The sequence below is a fragment of the Aptenodytes forsteri genome, unplaced genomic scaffold, assembly GCF_000699145.1.
Source record: "Aptenodytes forsteri isolate BGI_AS27 unplaced genomic scaffold, ASM69914v1 Scaffold118, whole genome shotgun sequence".
Lineage (NCBI taxonomy): Eukaryota > Metazoa > Chordata > Aves > Sphenisciformes > Spheniscidae > Aptenodytes > Aptenodytes forsteri.
The window spans coordinates 128,189-143,754 of record NW_008795859.1 but is presented as its reverse complement, the minus strand read 5'-3'; the positions used below and the strand labels follow the sequence as shown (position 1 = coordinate 143,754).

The following is a 15,566-nucleotide window of genomic DNA, read 5'->3' as shown; positions in this document are numbered from 1 at the left end:
ATAAAGACAGGAGACTGATATGACGGTGGGAGGCCCATTGTGGTGGAAGACCAAACGGCATGTAGGAAGCTGAACCAACGGACTTGGAACCCGCTGCAGATTGGAGGCAGAAACGAGGACAGTTCAAGGCCCCTTGCAGATTGGAGGCCAAAACAGGGGTGGGAGGCCGAAAAGAGGAGAGTCGAGGCCTATTGCAGATTGGAGGTCGAAATGGAGGTGGGAGGCCAAAACAAGGAGAGTTGAGGCCCATTGCAGATTGGAGGCCGAAACGGGGGTGGGAGGCCAAAAGGGGTGCGGGAGGCTGAAATGAGGAGAGTTGAGGTCCATTGCAGATTGAAGGCCAAAATAGGGGTGGGAGACCAAAACGGGGAGAGTTGAGCCCCACTGCAGATTGGTGATCAAAACAAGGTTGGGAGGTCAAATAAGTGAGAGCTGTGGCCAGAAGAGTAGACGGCCACTGAAGAATTCGTGTCAAAAGGAGGTGGTAGGCCAATTCCAAAGTGGAAGCCGAAATGAGGGCAGGAGGCACAGAAGGAAATGAAGGCCAGAGCTAGCATTGTAGGCACAGAAGGAAGTGGATGCCAGACTGAGTGTTGCAGGGACACACGAAGCAGAGGCCGGACCGAGTGTGGGAGGCCCACTGCAAAGCGGGAGGCTGATCCAACCAGGGGACTGAACCCAGAGTAAAGAATGAATGAAGAGTGGGATACAAGGCCAGGCTGGATGGGGCTTTGAGCAACCTGGTCTAGTGGAAGGTGTCCCTGACCATGGCAAGGGGGTTGGAACTAGGTATCTTTAAGGTTCCTTCCAACCCAAACCATTCTGTGATACCAAAATGAGCTTGGAGGCCAAATCCACAGCGGATGCTGAACCCAGAGTGAAGGCCCACAGCTGAGTGGGAGGCCGAACCAAGAGTGGGAGGCACACAGTGGAGTGGAGGGTGAACTGAGCCTGTGACTCCGAACTCAGAATGGAGGCCCACCACAGAGTAGGAGGCCAAACCTAGATTGGGAGGCACACAAAAAAGGTGAGGTTAAACCTAGAGTGGGAGGACCGTGGCAGAGGGAAGGCCGAAGACAGAGTTGGAGGCTGAACCAAGCGTGGGAGGCCAGACCGAGTGTGGGAGGCCCACTGCAGGGTGGAGGCCAGACCGAGCATGGGAAGGCCCAGCTGCAGAGTGCTGCTCGAGAGGGTGGAGGCCATAAACAGAGTCAGAAACCCAGAAGCCCAGTATTTTCCTGCTCCCCCCTTCACGTGGCATTCCCTGGGGAGATACACTGACTGTGTCCACACTGGGAACCAGAGTGCCGCCCATTCCCTGCCTCTGAGCACGTGCGCTTTCTCCCAGGTGCGATGGCAGAACACTCACCACCTCCTACTCCCGTACAGACCAGTTCTGCACCTCCCAGTAAAGCATCTAATCTGTGGGCAAGGATGATGCTCAGGTTTTTTTCCTAAACTCCTTTTCAACTTACTTTTTTTTTTTTTAAACCCTCTCAGAGGGCTGCTAACACAAATAAGCATACTTGCACCATGACAGCTCAAGAGTGCTCTCCCTGCAGATCCTAACGTACAGCCCCCTCTGTCAGCAAGAGGTTCAAGCAGACTTTCAGATAGAGAGCTAGGCTCCCTTCTCTAACCTGGTTTAGCCTTCTTGGATATTTTATGCCCAGGCAATACAACATCCTGGAGGTTTATGCTATGAATACCTACTGTCAGGCCAATCTCTGCAGTTCGCATGAATTTGCAGTTTGAAGCCCCCTGAGGCACACTCCCATCCTCAGCCGGGCCCCAGGATCACCACACACCCGCCTACTCTAGTCTTAAAAATTGCAAAGCTCATCAGAAGTGCCTACTACAGCTCATCCATTTGCAAATATGCCACATCAGTATCACTCTACATACAGATCAGCCTCTGCATCAGCTCCTGCCTTAGTCACAGACACTGCTCACGTAATAGGGTCCTTCGCAAGCTCCGTTGAAGAACCAGCCTTGGAACTTTACAGAAGCTTTGAAGTCAAGATGAGGTAATCTCAAGTGTTAGACTGTAAGGGACACCTTCAATTTGCATCCCTGATCCACACACTTAGGAAATAATACTTCTACCTCGAGGACAGACCAAAAATATGACTAGGAATTGGTTTTCATTGGTTAAGATCCAGTACGTTTGTTAAGCACTCATCTAATGTTAAAACCAACAATTCTTAACTCTGAAGCACCTGGAGTATGAACACTTTCTGTCCATTTTAAAGTTACTCTGCACAGAAGGGAAAAACAAGCATTTTTTGAACGCTCACCTCTCAGGATAGCTAGTAAAGATCAATTCTAAAAGTGACACATATTTTGAAGATATGAAACTATTATCTGTAAAGCCTGACCTTTCCCCTCTCCCAGATGTATAGAGAAGAACAGTACGATTAGTGGCAATGCTCTACGCTATGGTCAGAAATACAAATTACAACAATGAATTACAAGAACAGGATATTATGGAATCAGTAATATAGTATAGTAATGGAATCAGCGTACAATAAAAACAAACAAACCAACCAACCCTCTGCAAGTTTCTAGTACTACACAGTACTGATATCAGCTGCAGCCAAACCCAGATTTGCATTTGACCAAGCAGGATATTCCCTTGTAAGTTTTATCATCCAGCGCTACTTGCAAATCTAGTATTTTCTCGATTGATATGTCCAAACACTGTACAGTCAAAATAAAACGGGGACACAAGAATTTAAAAAGCAGGTTCTTTATCCTGGCAGGAAGAGGCCAGAGTATGACCGTTCAACATCTAAACCCACAGACTTGTTTTTTGAAAAATTTAGTATTATATAGTAAAATTTGATTAGAGACTCTACAATGCTTGCCCAAGAAACAGAATGAGACGGTACCGATTTCATTGTATTAACCACACAGAAAAAGCAGAGCAAAAAGACAGACCTTTTCCTGAAAGATCTTTTCAAAATCAGTTAAGTCTTACAAAGAAATACAAATACTCCTCTCTCAAGTTTACTTTCGGAAAGTTTTAACACAGAAATAAGCAAAGCCTAAATCTTGAACACGTGATACAACAAAATGGGTATAAGCTACTCATTATTTCCTAAGAAATGAGACATAAACATCTAAAAACAGCCCAAAGGACCTTGTATCAATATTTGCTTCTAAGTTAAAGAGGTTTAGTCAGAGCAAGACCTCGAAATGTAATCGACTCATTCTGGTGACAGAGGGCACTTTCTGCAAGAGGTGCAAGCTGGTAGCTCAGGCTGGTCAAACAGCAGCGTAAAAGCTACGGGTTGTTCATCTTCAGCATTCATTAGTCTGTGACACGTTAAGCTGTACCTGCTCAGGGTCCATTACTTCAGTCACAGCCCCTTCACAACCAAAAATGGATGTTACTCTAGAGCTGCAAATGCAATGTGCTTTTCCCTTCTTTTGAATATGTAACTTGCAATTAGTTCAAGGATCCCAAAAAAACATAGTCTAAAAAGAAGCTGTCACAGGCAGACTCGTCTATCAAACTGTTTGCCTTGCGCTAAATGTGTCCTTTTGCAAGGTGGCATTTTATGTTCACTTCTAGCAAATGAATTTGAGTAAGACTAGATTTAAGTGTCCCACTACAAAAAGAGAACAGCGTTTAAAAAAAGTTTAAGAAGCTGGACAAGGCTTCTTCAAATAGCTAATAGCTCACATATGAGGCCACAGCAAAGACAGTGTCTTTGGAATAACATAAGCTTACAGAATGCATTTAATGTTTCGTGGTAACACTGCCATTTTTTTCCTAGGGTCGGTACTGTAGCTAACAAAAATCCTAAGAACAAAGTTTTGTAGATCCTGATGGAACGCCAATATAAGCTTCCTTTATACACTCTCAGTGTCTTTAATCTTGCCCTGGAAGGAGTCTTGCTAAAAACAATTCCCATGCCCAGTCTTTCATCTGTCAAGGTCAGCAGAAAGCAGGCTAGCTGATACTAAATGTATCGGCGGGCAATATGGATGGCTATCTGTTTGGATGCTTATAGAACTCCCTTCAAACAAACTAATGAACATCTGTAAGATAAACGGTCAATCAGTACCAATGTGGATTGGTGCAAACTGACAGCCCCCAAAGAAAGCAGGCTTTAAAGCTAGTACCCAGTGAGCTTCAAATGCCTCATGCAGTGCATTTTAGTCAGTAGGAAGAGTTATGTATTGGCTTATGAAATATCAGTGAGTGCCTGCCAAATTACTTTCCAAACAGCAACCAACTTGTCTTCTGGCTGTTTGCAGTGTTACGCAGTTGAACAAGTGATCTGGAGTAACTGTGCATGGTGTTAAATGCTAAAGATTTTAGCCGTTGTGAAGTTAGAGAGAGGCGAGTATCCACAGCGTGTGGCAGAAGAAAATGGAAAGTGATGAAATACTGCTTCATGCAAGCATGAAGGCTAGTCAGCATAAAAGGGGAGAAGGCAGAGGCATAATGGCTTCTAGGGAGATTGCCACCTCCTCCAGGTAAAAGACCAATTGGGAAGGTACTTAACCCTTCGTGTGCTTTCATCCCTTGACCAGGAAAGCGTGGAGGGGAAGGAAGGTAGAGATGAAGAGGAGGTCACAAACGCACTCCTCCCGATCTAAAAATGGGAAAGAGAAAAACACTCGGGAAAAACCAAAAACAAAACACAAATAAATTCTTAACTGAAATAAAGGAACATTCTTAAAACCATGGAGAGGACATAAAGCAAGAATGATTTTGAGAATTTGGCTAAGCTTGAGTGGACTTAATTCTTTCAAAATACAATTGACTTCATGTTAATTCTAATACTGATATTCCAGAGGTGCTAAATTCCACAGGGACTAAAATACATTCACTATAATACCAAATTAACTAACTCCACATAACAAATCAATGCTTCAGAGCCGCTACTTCTATCCAAATTTCAAACCAAATGACCAAAGGACCTATACAAAGCACTCTCATGTTTTGCAAACATTGCCACATACAAAAGAATTCTGACATTCCTTGCTGCCAGAACTGCCTTTATATCAACATGCCAATATAATTTAAAATGATCCAGATTTCATAGTTTAAAGTTCCTATTAATTTAATTGAAGGTGGGGAAAAACCCAGCATACAAATTTCTGCGCTGATTCCCTGGTGCACTCAACTGTCTTCTTTAGAATGTGCATGAAACATTTGTCCTCCCTCCTGCCAGGCAAAAAAACCCATTAACTTTCAAATATGTTTTAAAGGGCTTAATTGTTCATCTGGAAGGAAATACAAGGTAGTGCTACCAACAGGGAAACATATTGAAACAAATCCACAAATGTTAAGTACGTGCCTAAAAAATATTGTCCCATATTCCTGCCCACAGGGCAATCTAAAAAGATGCAACAAAAAATTAACTTTAATAAGCACTAGTGTGTGTTGGGCCACTTATCTAAAGTGTGAACACATCAGTGCAGAACCTTTGTGGCTAATACAGAACTCCCTCTCCACTATTAGCACATCATACAGGAAAATACTAAACCAGAAGAATTTGTTCAACTAACATCTAAACCATCTTTAGCCTCCAGTTCCAAACTCAGAATAAGAAACTGGTGGCCTAATGAAAAAGTTAGCTTCAATTTTATTTTATTTTTGGAAGGTGGTTCTGAAGTTCCACAAATTGGCACATGCCTATATATCTCAAGAAAGAAATCCATGAACTTTACCTACCTTCTTGGAATATTATTTTTCCCCCCTCCTGGTTTTCAAACAGCCACACATTGATATTTGGCATATATATTGTGGTTAAAAGAAACAGCTGAGCAGAAGCCAAAAGCTCCAGTTTACGTATTCCAGAATTGTTATAGCTTTTACTTTTCAAAACATCAAACTCCTGCAGACATGTTAATACAGCAAACATTAACAATTCTTACAGTTTAAATTCACTTTGAAGCAGACAGTTGAGCAGCTTTGGTACACGAGCGTAGTTGGAACAGACAGAAAAGCTGAACATAAGAAATGCAGAAGCATCAGCAGTTTTACTTACATGTGGAGGGAAAGGCTGCAGTCTTGTTATGCTTTCTTCTGGGTATGTGACCTCTCCCATGGGGAGGTAGGGTTTCTGACCTGATCCAGTCTCATACATGGACATGGGTCTGCTACCCCGTGCAGATGGTCGCCGCTTTAAAGAAGAATTGTTGGTAGGGTCTGTGTATTCAGAACCAGTTTGGACCTGATATATATTGGTTGTAGCCTGTCTTCTGAGGCTGGTATTTTCACTCTGTAGCGTTTGAAGCTGAAAGAAATGTTTAGCAGTGGGACTTTGTTTTTCTAATAGCAAGCGTCAAAAGCAAACTGACTATACAATACACGCTTGTCAGCTTTACTAGTAAATCCAGTTACTAGTAGCTGGGGTTTGATTTCTTTTTCCAAATCTACTTGACTTGCTTAGTATAAGCATGAAAACATCTATGTTCCAGATCTGGAAATATTTATGTGCTGATTTCCAGCACTTTTTGCTGGGATGCAAGCTAAATTAGATCTTAAAATTGGCTGTTGTAGTCGAAAACACACAATCCATTTCTTCCAGCCTGGCTGTACTGGCATATGAATCGTGTAATATAATGAGGTTGCGGGGGGAATGACTGCCAACAAAACAGTTTTTCAAGCAAAGTGATCCATTTCAGCAGTCAATACAAGAACTTGAAAGAGGACTTTAACATAAGGCCTAGGAAATCTGAAAATGCCAAAACTACAGCACAGACACCAGAGACAGCGCACAGAAAACTAGAGCTTGCTCTGCAAAGCAAGAAGAGAGTTTAAGCTTATGAAAATTAAGCTACTGCTTTCTAAGAAGCCAACAAGAAATAATTTTAAAGCTTTTTATTATTATGTATTTGAAATGCATAGTAAAAATGCAACAATTCTGATTTTTTTGTGGAGTTACTCGGAGTAAGTTTGCTATATTAACACATCATAAAGAAAAGATGTAAAAAAAGTCAGTATCAGCAATCCTTTAACAATAATTGAGTATAATATTTCAAACAGCTGATGGCCTTTTAAACAGGAAATTGCATATTTACTACTTGCATTTACTTTGCATCATATGAACCTTCAAGAACATTATCAAAAAAATCCTATTTTGCCTACAGGACTTCCCAGAACCCTAAATCGAACATGCAGACTTCTATCAAGATAATTTATGCTTTTCCTCCCCACTTTCTGTGTGCTCTGTAGTAAGATGCATCAAGTCTTAAGATTTGAGGATCAGCCAGGAGCCAAGCTACTCCTTTAAAGTTTGACATTAGAGGCAATTAAATAGGTCAACTTTATAGTCTCCTTCTTCCAAACTCTTTCACATTTTATAAACGTGCTTTTGGTGCAGTTTTAGTCAACAATTTTAGCTAATGTAAACTCACACCAAACTCTTAACCACCTATAAGCACCTAAAAAAATCCACAGGCTTAAAAAAAATAGCTTTTTCCATTAGAATGCCCATTAAATAACGGAACTATTTTCATTTTTATTTAGGAAGACTCTACTCTAAAGTGGCATTCATCAAGTGTAACTTTACCTCTTCCTTAATTAACAACTTTTGCTTAGTAATTTCCATGCAAAAGATTAGATACACAGTTGGCTAATAAAGTGATACATAAAGTGGATAGATTTTTTTTTTAGTTCAATGACCTTCTAAGCTCTTGCTTAGAAAACAAAAAAAAACCAAAAAACAAAACATAGACTCTTGAATGACATCTATTGCATTAGAATTGCTGAAGTAGTACAAATATATTGGTGTCTTGCCACAAATAACCCAGCAGAGAATTCCCATATCGTACCGAAGTTCCCAGTAGCTTAGAGCTACGACAGCTGTTAGCCCTTCCTCCCATCCTGCATTCTGCAATGGCGCACGGCTATATCGATTCTTCACCAATCCAGAGCCACTAAACACTAAGTTAAAGCCCCGTAGCTATATACATCATCAGGACACAAAATTAGTGCAACTCATCTCCAAGGTGAGTAAGCCCCGGCTATGCCATCTTTCAAAACAAGTTCAACTGCAGCACAGCAATGATCTCTCTTCTGCTACACCACATAAATATACTAAAGCCTCATTAATTCATAGGCCCTAAGTATTTTTTTTTTTTTTACCCTAAATAGACTCTATCTGTTTAAAGAAACTCAATATAAGTGAAAAGATAATTCAACTGATGCAGAGAAATGCTTAACCAGTACAAGCTGTTAAAAGACCAAGGAAACACCCTGAGATCTCTTAGGTTCCTCTCAGTATTCACCATTCCAATAGATCTGAAAGGTTGAACACAATTGTAACAGAAGGATGGCACTGAACAAAGATATTAGAATCTGCTGAATTAGAATCATAGAATCATAGAATAGTTAGCTTGGCCTCAGATGCTAAGAGCTCAGCAGTTCCCACCACTCTCCAAAGCATCTGCCTCTTTGCCCCAAAACAATGGGGAAACAAGCTCTCAGCACAGGTTCACCTCTGCGGGACCACAGCTTGAACAACTTTCTCTACAGGGGGAGAGCTTTCTGCAGCACACTCTGTAAGTCTTGCAGTATTGTAATTATTTGGAAAACAGAATTTTTAACACTAGGTGAAGAATTAATTTGAGGAAGCAGCCAACCCTTTCTAGGCTAGCATGACAGACAGGAAAAGTGAACTCAATACAGATACAAATTCTCCTTTACCCCACAAAAATCTCTATTTACCAGAACACTGGCAAAGCATTCAACAAATTGTTGATTTGTTTATATAAGGATTAGAAGGTCTGGCTTCCAAACTGGGGTTTTGGAGCTTTAAATTCAGGATTTTAGCAAAAAATGTTCAGTTTTCTGTTTGTATAAGACTATCTATACATAGTAACTCATATTCTAAAGGAGATACCTCTACCTTACCCTCATCTAGACAAAACCCATACTGAAGGTTTAAAGCCGGAATTGAGTTTACCACTACATCCTTTATGTGCTATTTTGCACGGATTCAAACACAAGCAAAGAAATAAATCTTGGCCTCCTGGTATACAAAAACTTTATATTGTATTGCCACATTTCAGACTATTTTCTACTGCCAAACTGGATTGGGATTTTAATTTCCCTTCATTCCAGCTAGGCTTATTAATGAAAAAACCCCAACATATTTCCTGGAAAAGTTGGAAGTACATTAGATACATACGTGCACACACGTAAGGTGTGTGCTAGCACTTACTTCCTCATTGTTGCAAACTGCTTATCTGTCTTGAAGCAAGACAGCAAAAACATACAAGACTTGCAACAACTGTCTTGTCACTTGGAAAACTTATGTCAAAGTGAACTAAGCAGATCATCATCACCTCCACAAAAAAAAACATTCAAAGCATGTGCTGCACATATACATTTATAGTCTCATCTGATTCCAAAGCAGCTCCATTTTAAAATAAGTTTTCTCACTATCCGAATATTGGGTTATTGCATCTTCAGTTTCAGCAGTTTTATTCTGGTCAACTTAAAATACATCAAGAAATGAAGATGTTACACTGTTGTGCCTGTTACCTTTTTCTGCATGATTCTCAGCTCATCACTCAAGTTGATGTTCACTTTCATTAATTGCTGAATCTTTACCTCAGAAGCCACCAATGCATTTTTAACTTGCATATATTCTTGGGCTGTCACTGGTCCATCTGACAAGTCTGAATCCAGGCTCTATAAACAGTAAGAGAACAATACTTACACCATTGGGAAACAGACTACCAAAAGAAAACAAGACAATGAGATTTTGACAGCTTTTCATGTACTTACTTTAAAGGAATCACAGTTCAAATTAAGTTCAAATTAATAAGATCCATTCATTAAAATAATTTTAGTCCAATGTAAAAGAAATTTGATGTCAATCAAATCTTAGCTCCTCTATGCACAAAAACGTTTGTCTCAGCATTTCAGTAACACAATACTCTTCCGTAAGGATTTTTTTTTTTTTTAAATATGCAATACAGAACTGGAAAGTCATAAGAGACAGGTTACTAAATATCCAGTGTGCACGTTACCAAGGAAGATTAAACCAGAACTACTAGGTTTACTGCCCCCCCCCCCCTTTTTTTTTTTACCATGCTGCATTATTTTCAGGAATGGTTTAAAACACTCAGTCACTATTGGTCTGCTGTAAATATTTCTTCAGTAGGAAGCAGTAAATGTTTGTGAAATACCATGGAATCGCTGACTAAGAGCATTTTGGTAGATCCAATTATTTCATCTGTGCAACTAGATCTATATCTTAACTCCAGACATGCACAGTGGTGCGCATTACTTTTCTAGAGAAGCATTTTATTTACAATAAAACTTCCTTAAGTCACAACACTTAATTTTGTTAAAGTTCATAGATTGAGGTATGATTCTGAAATGAATTTGAAAATGAATTAAAATATTGGTTTTCTGATCATTTATGCATGTTAAATCCCCTCACAAGGGGAAAGATTCTCTGCAGATTACTGTTATGAATAAAATTTGGTGTGTGTATAAACATTTCAAACCTACCTTCTGCCTGTTTGATTTAGCTGCATTTGTTTCCAGATCTGTATCTTCATCTGAAGCAACACTGTCATAATCAGGCTGGTCATTATCCTGACTTTCACTACTATGTTGATTGCTGATTGATTTGAGTATCAGTTCCACATTTTCTGTAGATCAACATACACCATTTTAAAACATATTAGTAAGTCTGGATAAAAAAATAGAAGTGCATACTTTAAAGTAATTAAAAAAAAAAAAAAAAGGAAGGATCTTCAATCAGAGAGACAATATAATACATGCCATAATAAAGTATCATTTGAGTAGCCCAGTTCAAAAAAATTAATTTAGATCCACCTAATAGGTATGGATTATTACTGTCCAAAATGTCAAAGTTTTATGGTTTTGCCTTTTCATTTCTTGTAAGTGTTCAGACAAGTTAAAGTAAGTGGTGAGAATTGTGCTGTAGCAGCTTAATAAAATTCACATAAGGGAAAAAAAAAACCAAAACAGACTATACTGGAAAAATGGATGTCAACATTCAAATGAAAAATATAGGCAAAAATTAAAAGTTAGAAAAGATTTTTTGTATTTTCTCTCCAGAGGGAGAACTAGCGTTCAGATGTTGTTTCATACCGTCATGGCTAGAACTATGGCTGTCTGGTTGTTGGCATAGATATTTGTATTCTTTGATACCTATCATGCTCAAGAAATACAGAAAGTATACATTTTTAGGCAAATTAGCAATAAGCTCAAGGGCATCTAAATTACAGCAAAGTCCTGCATGTATAGAGCAGCCATGAAAGTCAGCATCTAAACCACTGACATTATCCTAGCTGCCAATCAAACGAAGCATCACTCTAAAACTGTACAGCAGTATTCTGGAAAATTTTACCAAGTTATCATAAAAATCACAACCATCATAAAAAGATGTTCCTGAATTGCACATATCCCACTTGATTTAATTGTATTACAAACACCAACCCTAACAGACAAATCTCCTCTACTCGGGCATTATTTTGGTGGCCTAATGCTTGTTGTCAATAGCCTGCTATCCATATGATTTAGTCCTTATCATTCATAAAAACAGTATAAATATCTTTCTTCATTCATATAGTACTTCTGAATGAGGCTATGGTATTGATTAAACTACTGAAAAATTGCATATAGAAGAACAGACAACCAAAAATATACTCACCTTTTGAACCAGTGAGAGGATTCCCCTGTTGTCTTCGTTTGGCATCACTTAAAATATCTATAACTAGCGTAGCAAATTCATGGGCATTAAATCGAGCCAGTTTCTGTCTTCCCTAAATTACAGAATAATGCGGGGGGGCTTTTTACTTCATTTTTTTTTTTTCACCCATTTTTCTAAAAAAAAAAAAAAAAAGGGGGGGGATGGGGGAAGTACATCGTGTATTAGATGAACAGCAGAATTCCCAGGTAAAACTAAGACTATAGCACTTACAGCGAGTTGATTGTTCAATTAAATTCATTGCAAAAAGTGTGATTTAAATTATCCAGCTGAACACTCCAGGGCAGGGGAAATGTGAAACTATTTTAACCTCTTTACAAGTAGATGCAGCTCTTCTACAGTAATGAAGTACAGTAAAGCAATATTACTTAGAATACCTGGCCTATTAAATCAAAATAGTTTTACAGTATTAAGAAGATTGCATACCTGATTCCTGGTTGAGGAATATTCAGGATTTACGGGAAGAAAAGGGACCACTGTGGTCTCTGTCACAAGTGTACTATGATTCTGAGTAGCAAGCCAAACTGCTCGAGAGAAAAAAAAAAAACAAAAAAACCCCAAGAGGGAATAATCTTCCTGTACTATTTGACAGTGTTTCTTGTCAAAGAATAAAAGACCACAATTTCAAACACAAACACAATCAATTCAAAGGAAGGCTTTTTTCCCCAGAGGGTTCTCTACTTTGTAAAAAACACAAGTTTTTTTCAATTAACGTCACCTTCAGATAATGCAAGACAAAGAAACTACCATTATCAGTAATTACTGAATACAGAAGTACTTTAAATAGAACATATGCTTGCACTAGCATCTTGTATGTAATATAACAATTCAAATTTATTTTATACACATTCCAGAAAGCCTCATTCACCTGCATCTGTTTCTCTCCTGTCAACTTCATCATACACATCCATGGCAAGTTCTTCAAATAAGTGGTTGCTTAGCTAAGGGTAGAAGAGAATAATTGCAGCTTGAAAATAAATAAAATCTAATAAGACCTCTATAACACAGAAAATATAAGAGCACAACTCTGCTCTCCCTTGGCTGTTTTTCAGCCTATATAATTGCTTGTTTCTCAGCCTGCATAGTAGAGTAATCCATTAAGCAGACATACGACCACCCGATTGCTAGATACAGAGACAACAATACGGTTCGACACTTTTCCTTTACTGGTCAATGGATTTTTTTTATCTCCTATCTGATCACAAAAAGACCTTGCGTACTGGGTGAAGCAGACCTACTGTGGGAACTAAGTACCCAAATGCCACTGTAGATGTGGGCTTAAATGAACAGTGAAGACTCACAAAATGCTTGCATGTTTCAAACTGTGTTCCTACAGTGGACGGTTCAAGAGAGATACTTGTGTTACGAAGAAGTGAGCTGTTGGAAGATCAGACATGAAATTAAGATGTCACAGGGCTTTGTGGATGTTTCACTTACTGATGTACAGTGCATTAACATTAGTAATGGGTACCAGACTTGATAACTAAATGACAGCGTAAGCAAGCCTGAATAGGTGGCTGATCTTCCTTCTCTGGGACAAACTGTACTAAAAAGGGTGAAAAACCTAACACTTTTTCTAGGGTTTAGCTTTATTTCCAGGAAAACCAGCCCCGCTTTTTCCAGAGTTTGAGTCCTAAATTCTTAACCAAAGAGCAACTGCAATCATTCTTGAACCCAGATAAAGCCAGTATGTTTACTTCTGTACTGGGTCTGGCTGGGATAGAATTAACTTTCTTCATAGAAGCCCACATGATGCTTGCTGTGTTTTGGATTTGTGGCTAAAACAGCATTGATAACACAACCTTGTTTTGGCTACTGCTGAACAGTGCTTGCACAACATCCGAGGCACTCTCTTCCCCCCTCCGCCCTCCGCCACTCTGCCCACCCCATCACCCAGCAGCAAGCAGGCTCAGGGTGAGCTGAGAGGCACAGCCAGGACAGCTGATGTGAATCCGCCAAAGGGATATTCCATACCACACCATGGCATGCTCAGCTATAACAACTGGGGTGGAGGAAGTAGTAGTTTGGTTTTCAGCTTCCAAGATGGCTGTTCAGAGACTAGTTGGGCAGTGGTCTGCCTGTAGGAGGTGCTGAGCAATTTCGTTTGCTTCACTTGTTTTTCTTCTCTTCCCTTCACCTATTAAACTGCCTCTAAGTCAACCTATGAGTTTTCTTGCTTTTGCTCTTCTTGTGCTCTCCCCAGTCCTGCTGGGGGGACTGTGTTGGTGCTGGGCTGCTGGCCAGGGTCAACCCACCACAACTTGCAAAAATACAATGCAGGAATCCATCTACTTCTAGCTAGCTAGGCATTTAAAGTAGCCGGTAACAGCATGTTAACACGTTAACAGAAAGCCAGTTCTGAAGTAGGATTCATATTTGGTTTGTATTGATTACTATTTGAATACCAGTTCTACACGTGCTGGCTTGCTTAGCTGGAATTTTCATGACCGCTAGCATTACCCTTAGAGAAAAACAGACATTGTTGAACAGAAGAATATCAGCAGGATTGTTCTTCCCCCACCTGCAAAATTTTTATCCTTTGATACAATTTGCTTCAGCTAAAAGCTTTAAGTGGAGAGAAAACATATCCCCACTCTAACTTGTACAAGGGTTTGGTCACCAACACTTTAGTAAAACTAGTGAGCTGGCACTACTATCAACTAATTTGCAGACAGTAATGCACTATATTCTGGCCTTCCACAAAGTTAAAGGCAAATAGTAACATGTAACATACAGATTTATATAAAATACATGAGAGCAAGACAAACAACAAAGTTTAAGGTTCTGAACTGGGGAGACAGACCTAGAGATAGTATCTGTATCTATAGATATATAGTATCTATATCTATATATAGATATACCCCAAACAAGACCAACAAGTATCTGTTCTCCATCATGGATTTGTCGTCACCTCCGCTCCTCTATTTCTGCCTATTTTCATGTTTTTATCCAGACTTTTAACTTGCTACAGAGTTGACGTTTATTTATGCAGGAATTAATAGCAGCTGAAACCAGCTTGAAAGATGAAGTGCAGAGTTTGCCACGTCTAGACAAAGATGTGTCACACAGCACACACTGCAAGTTTTACTTACAGACTGAAGTTTCTTCTTAGCTGCTTTTGCAAGTTCTGATAAATCTAGACTGCTATGAAAACAAAAAGTGATCATTACATCTACAGCATTTAATAGCTTGTTTAAACACAAATTCTACATTTCAATAATTCAATGATTAAAATATTACTTTCATTTGAAACTCCTTAATCTTTTAGTATTTTAATATAGTTTTTAACACATTGATCTTACTAATATTGCTAATATACCAATTAGTATATTCTTAAGCTTTTCTAAACAACGATCTTCTATTTAAAACAAAAGAATCCCCCAAATCCTTTGGAATATGAATACCCACATTTGCATAGCTCAAGAAGTGGTCAAGCTGTAGTGCAACAAAACGCTTTCTGTAAGGAATTCAAACAATATGATCATTCTGACCAAAGCTCGAGTCCACAGAAAACACATAGGATTTATTCCACTGGACTCTGCAGAAGGTAGGTGACCAGACGACTGGCAAATGGCTACAGCAATAGGGCCATGCTTAAAATTATTCTGTACTGATTAGTAAATAATCTCCTCTACTGGTTTCCAGACTTGAACACGAGGGACAAGATGAATTGTGCAGTTCAACAATTTATCATAAAAGCCACAGATCAAGAAGCTGACAAATTTTGAGTCCATATTTGTATCACCCAGGGGAAGACTCCCCGGACCTACAAGGAGGGAAAGGCTCAAATAAAACCTCTGTATGGTTAACTGACATCACAGAGAGTTTGTGTAGGCAGTCACCTAGACA

The 15,566-nt window shown here is 39.4% G+C and overlaps 1 protein-coding gene across 1 annotated transcript in view; it reads right to left on the bottom strand.

Annotated features, from left to right (window-relative positions):
• The window catches only part of GIT2 (GIT ArfGAP 2), a 29,879-nt gene that overhangs the window by 8,684 nt on the left and 5,629 nt on the right, over nucleotides 1-15,566 (bottom strand). Inside the window, exons 9-16 of the mRNA XM_009283940.1 lie at nucleotides 14,810-14,861; nucleotides 12,586-12,658; nucleotides 12,144-12,241; nucleotides 11,661-11,772; nucleotides 10,490-10,632; nucleotides 9,512-9,661; nucleotides 6,009-6,257; nucleotides 4,518-4,607 (exon numbers count right to left, since the gene is read on the bottom strand). Of these exons, the coding sequence (XP_009282215.1) occupies nucleotides 4,518-4,607; nucleotides 6,009-6,257; nucleotides 9,512-9,661; nucleotides 10,490-10,632; nucleotides 11,661-11,772; nucleotides 12,144-12,241; nucleotides 12,586-12,658; nucleotides 14,810-14,861 (967 nt within the window). The remainder of the gene's footprint in view (nucleotides 1-4,517; nucleotides 4,608-6,008; nucleotides 6,258-9,511; nucleotides 9,662-10,489; nucleotides 10,633-11,660; nucleotides 11,773-12,143; nucleotides 12,242-12,585; nucleotides 12,659-14,809; nucleotides 14,862-15,566) is intronic.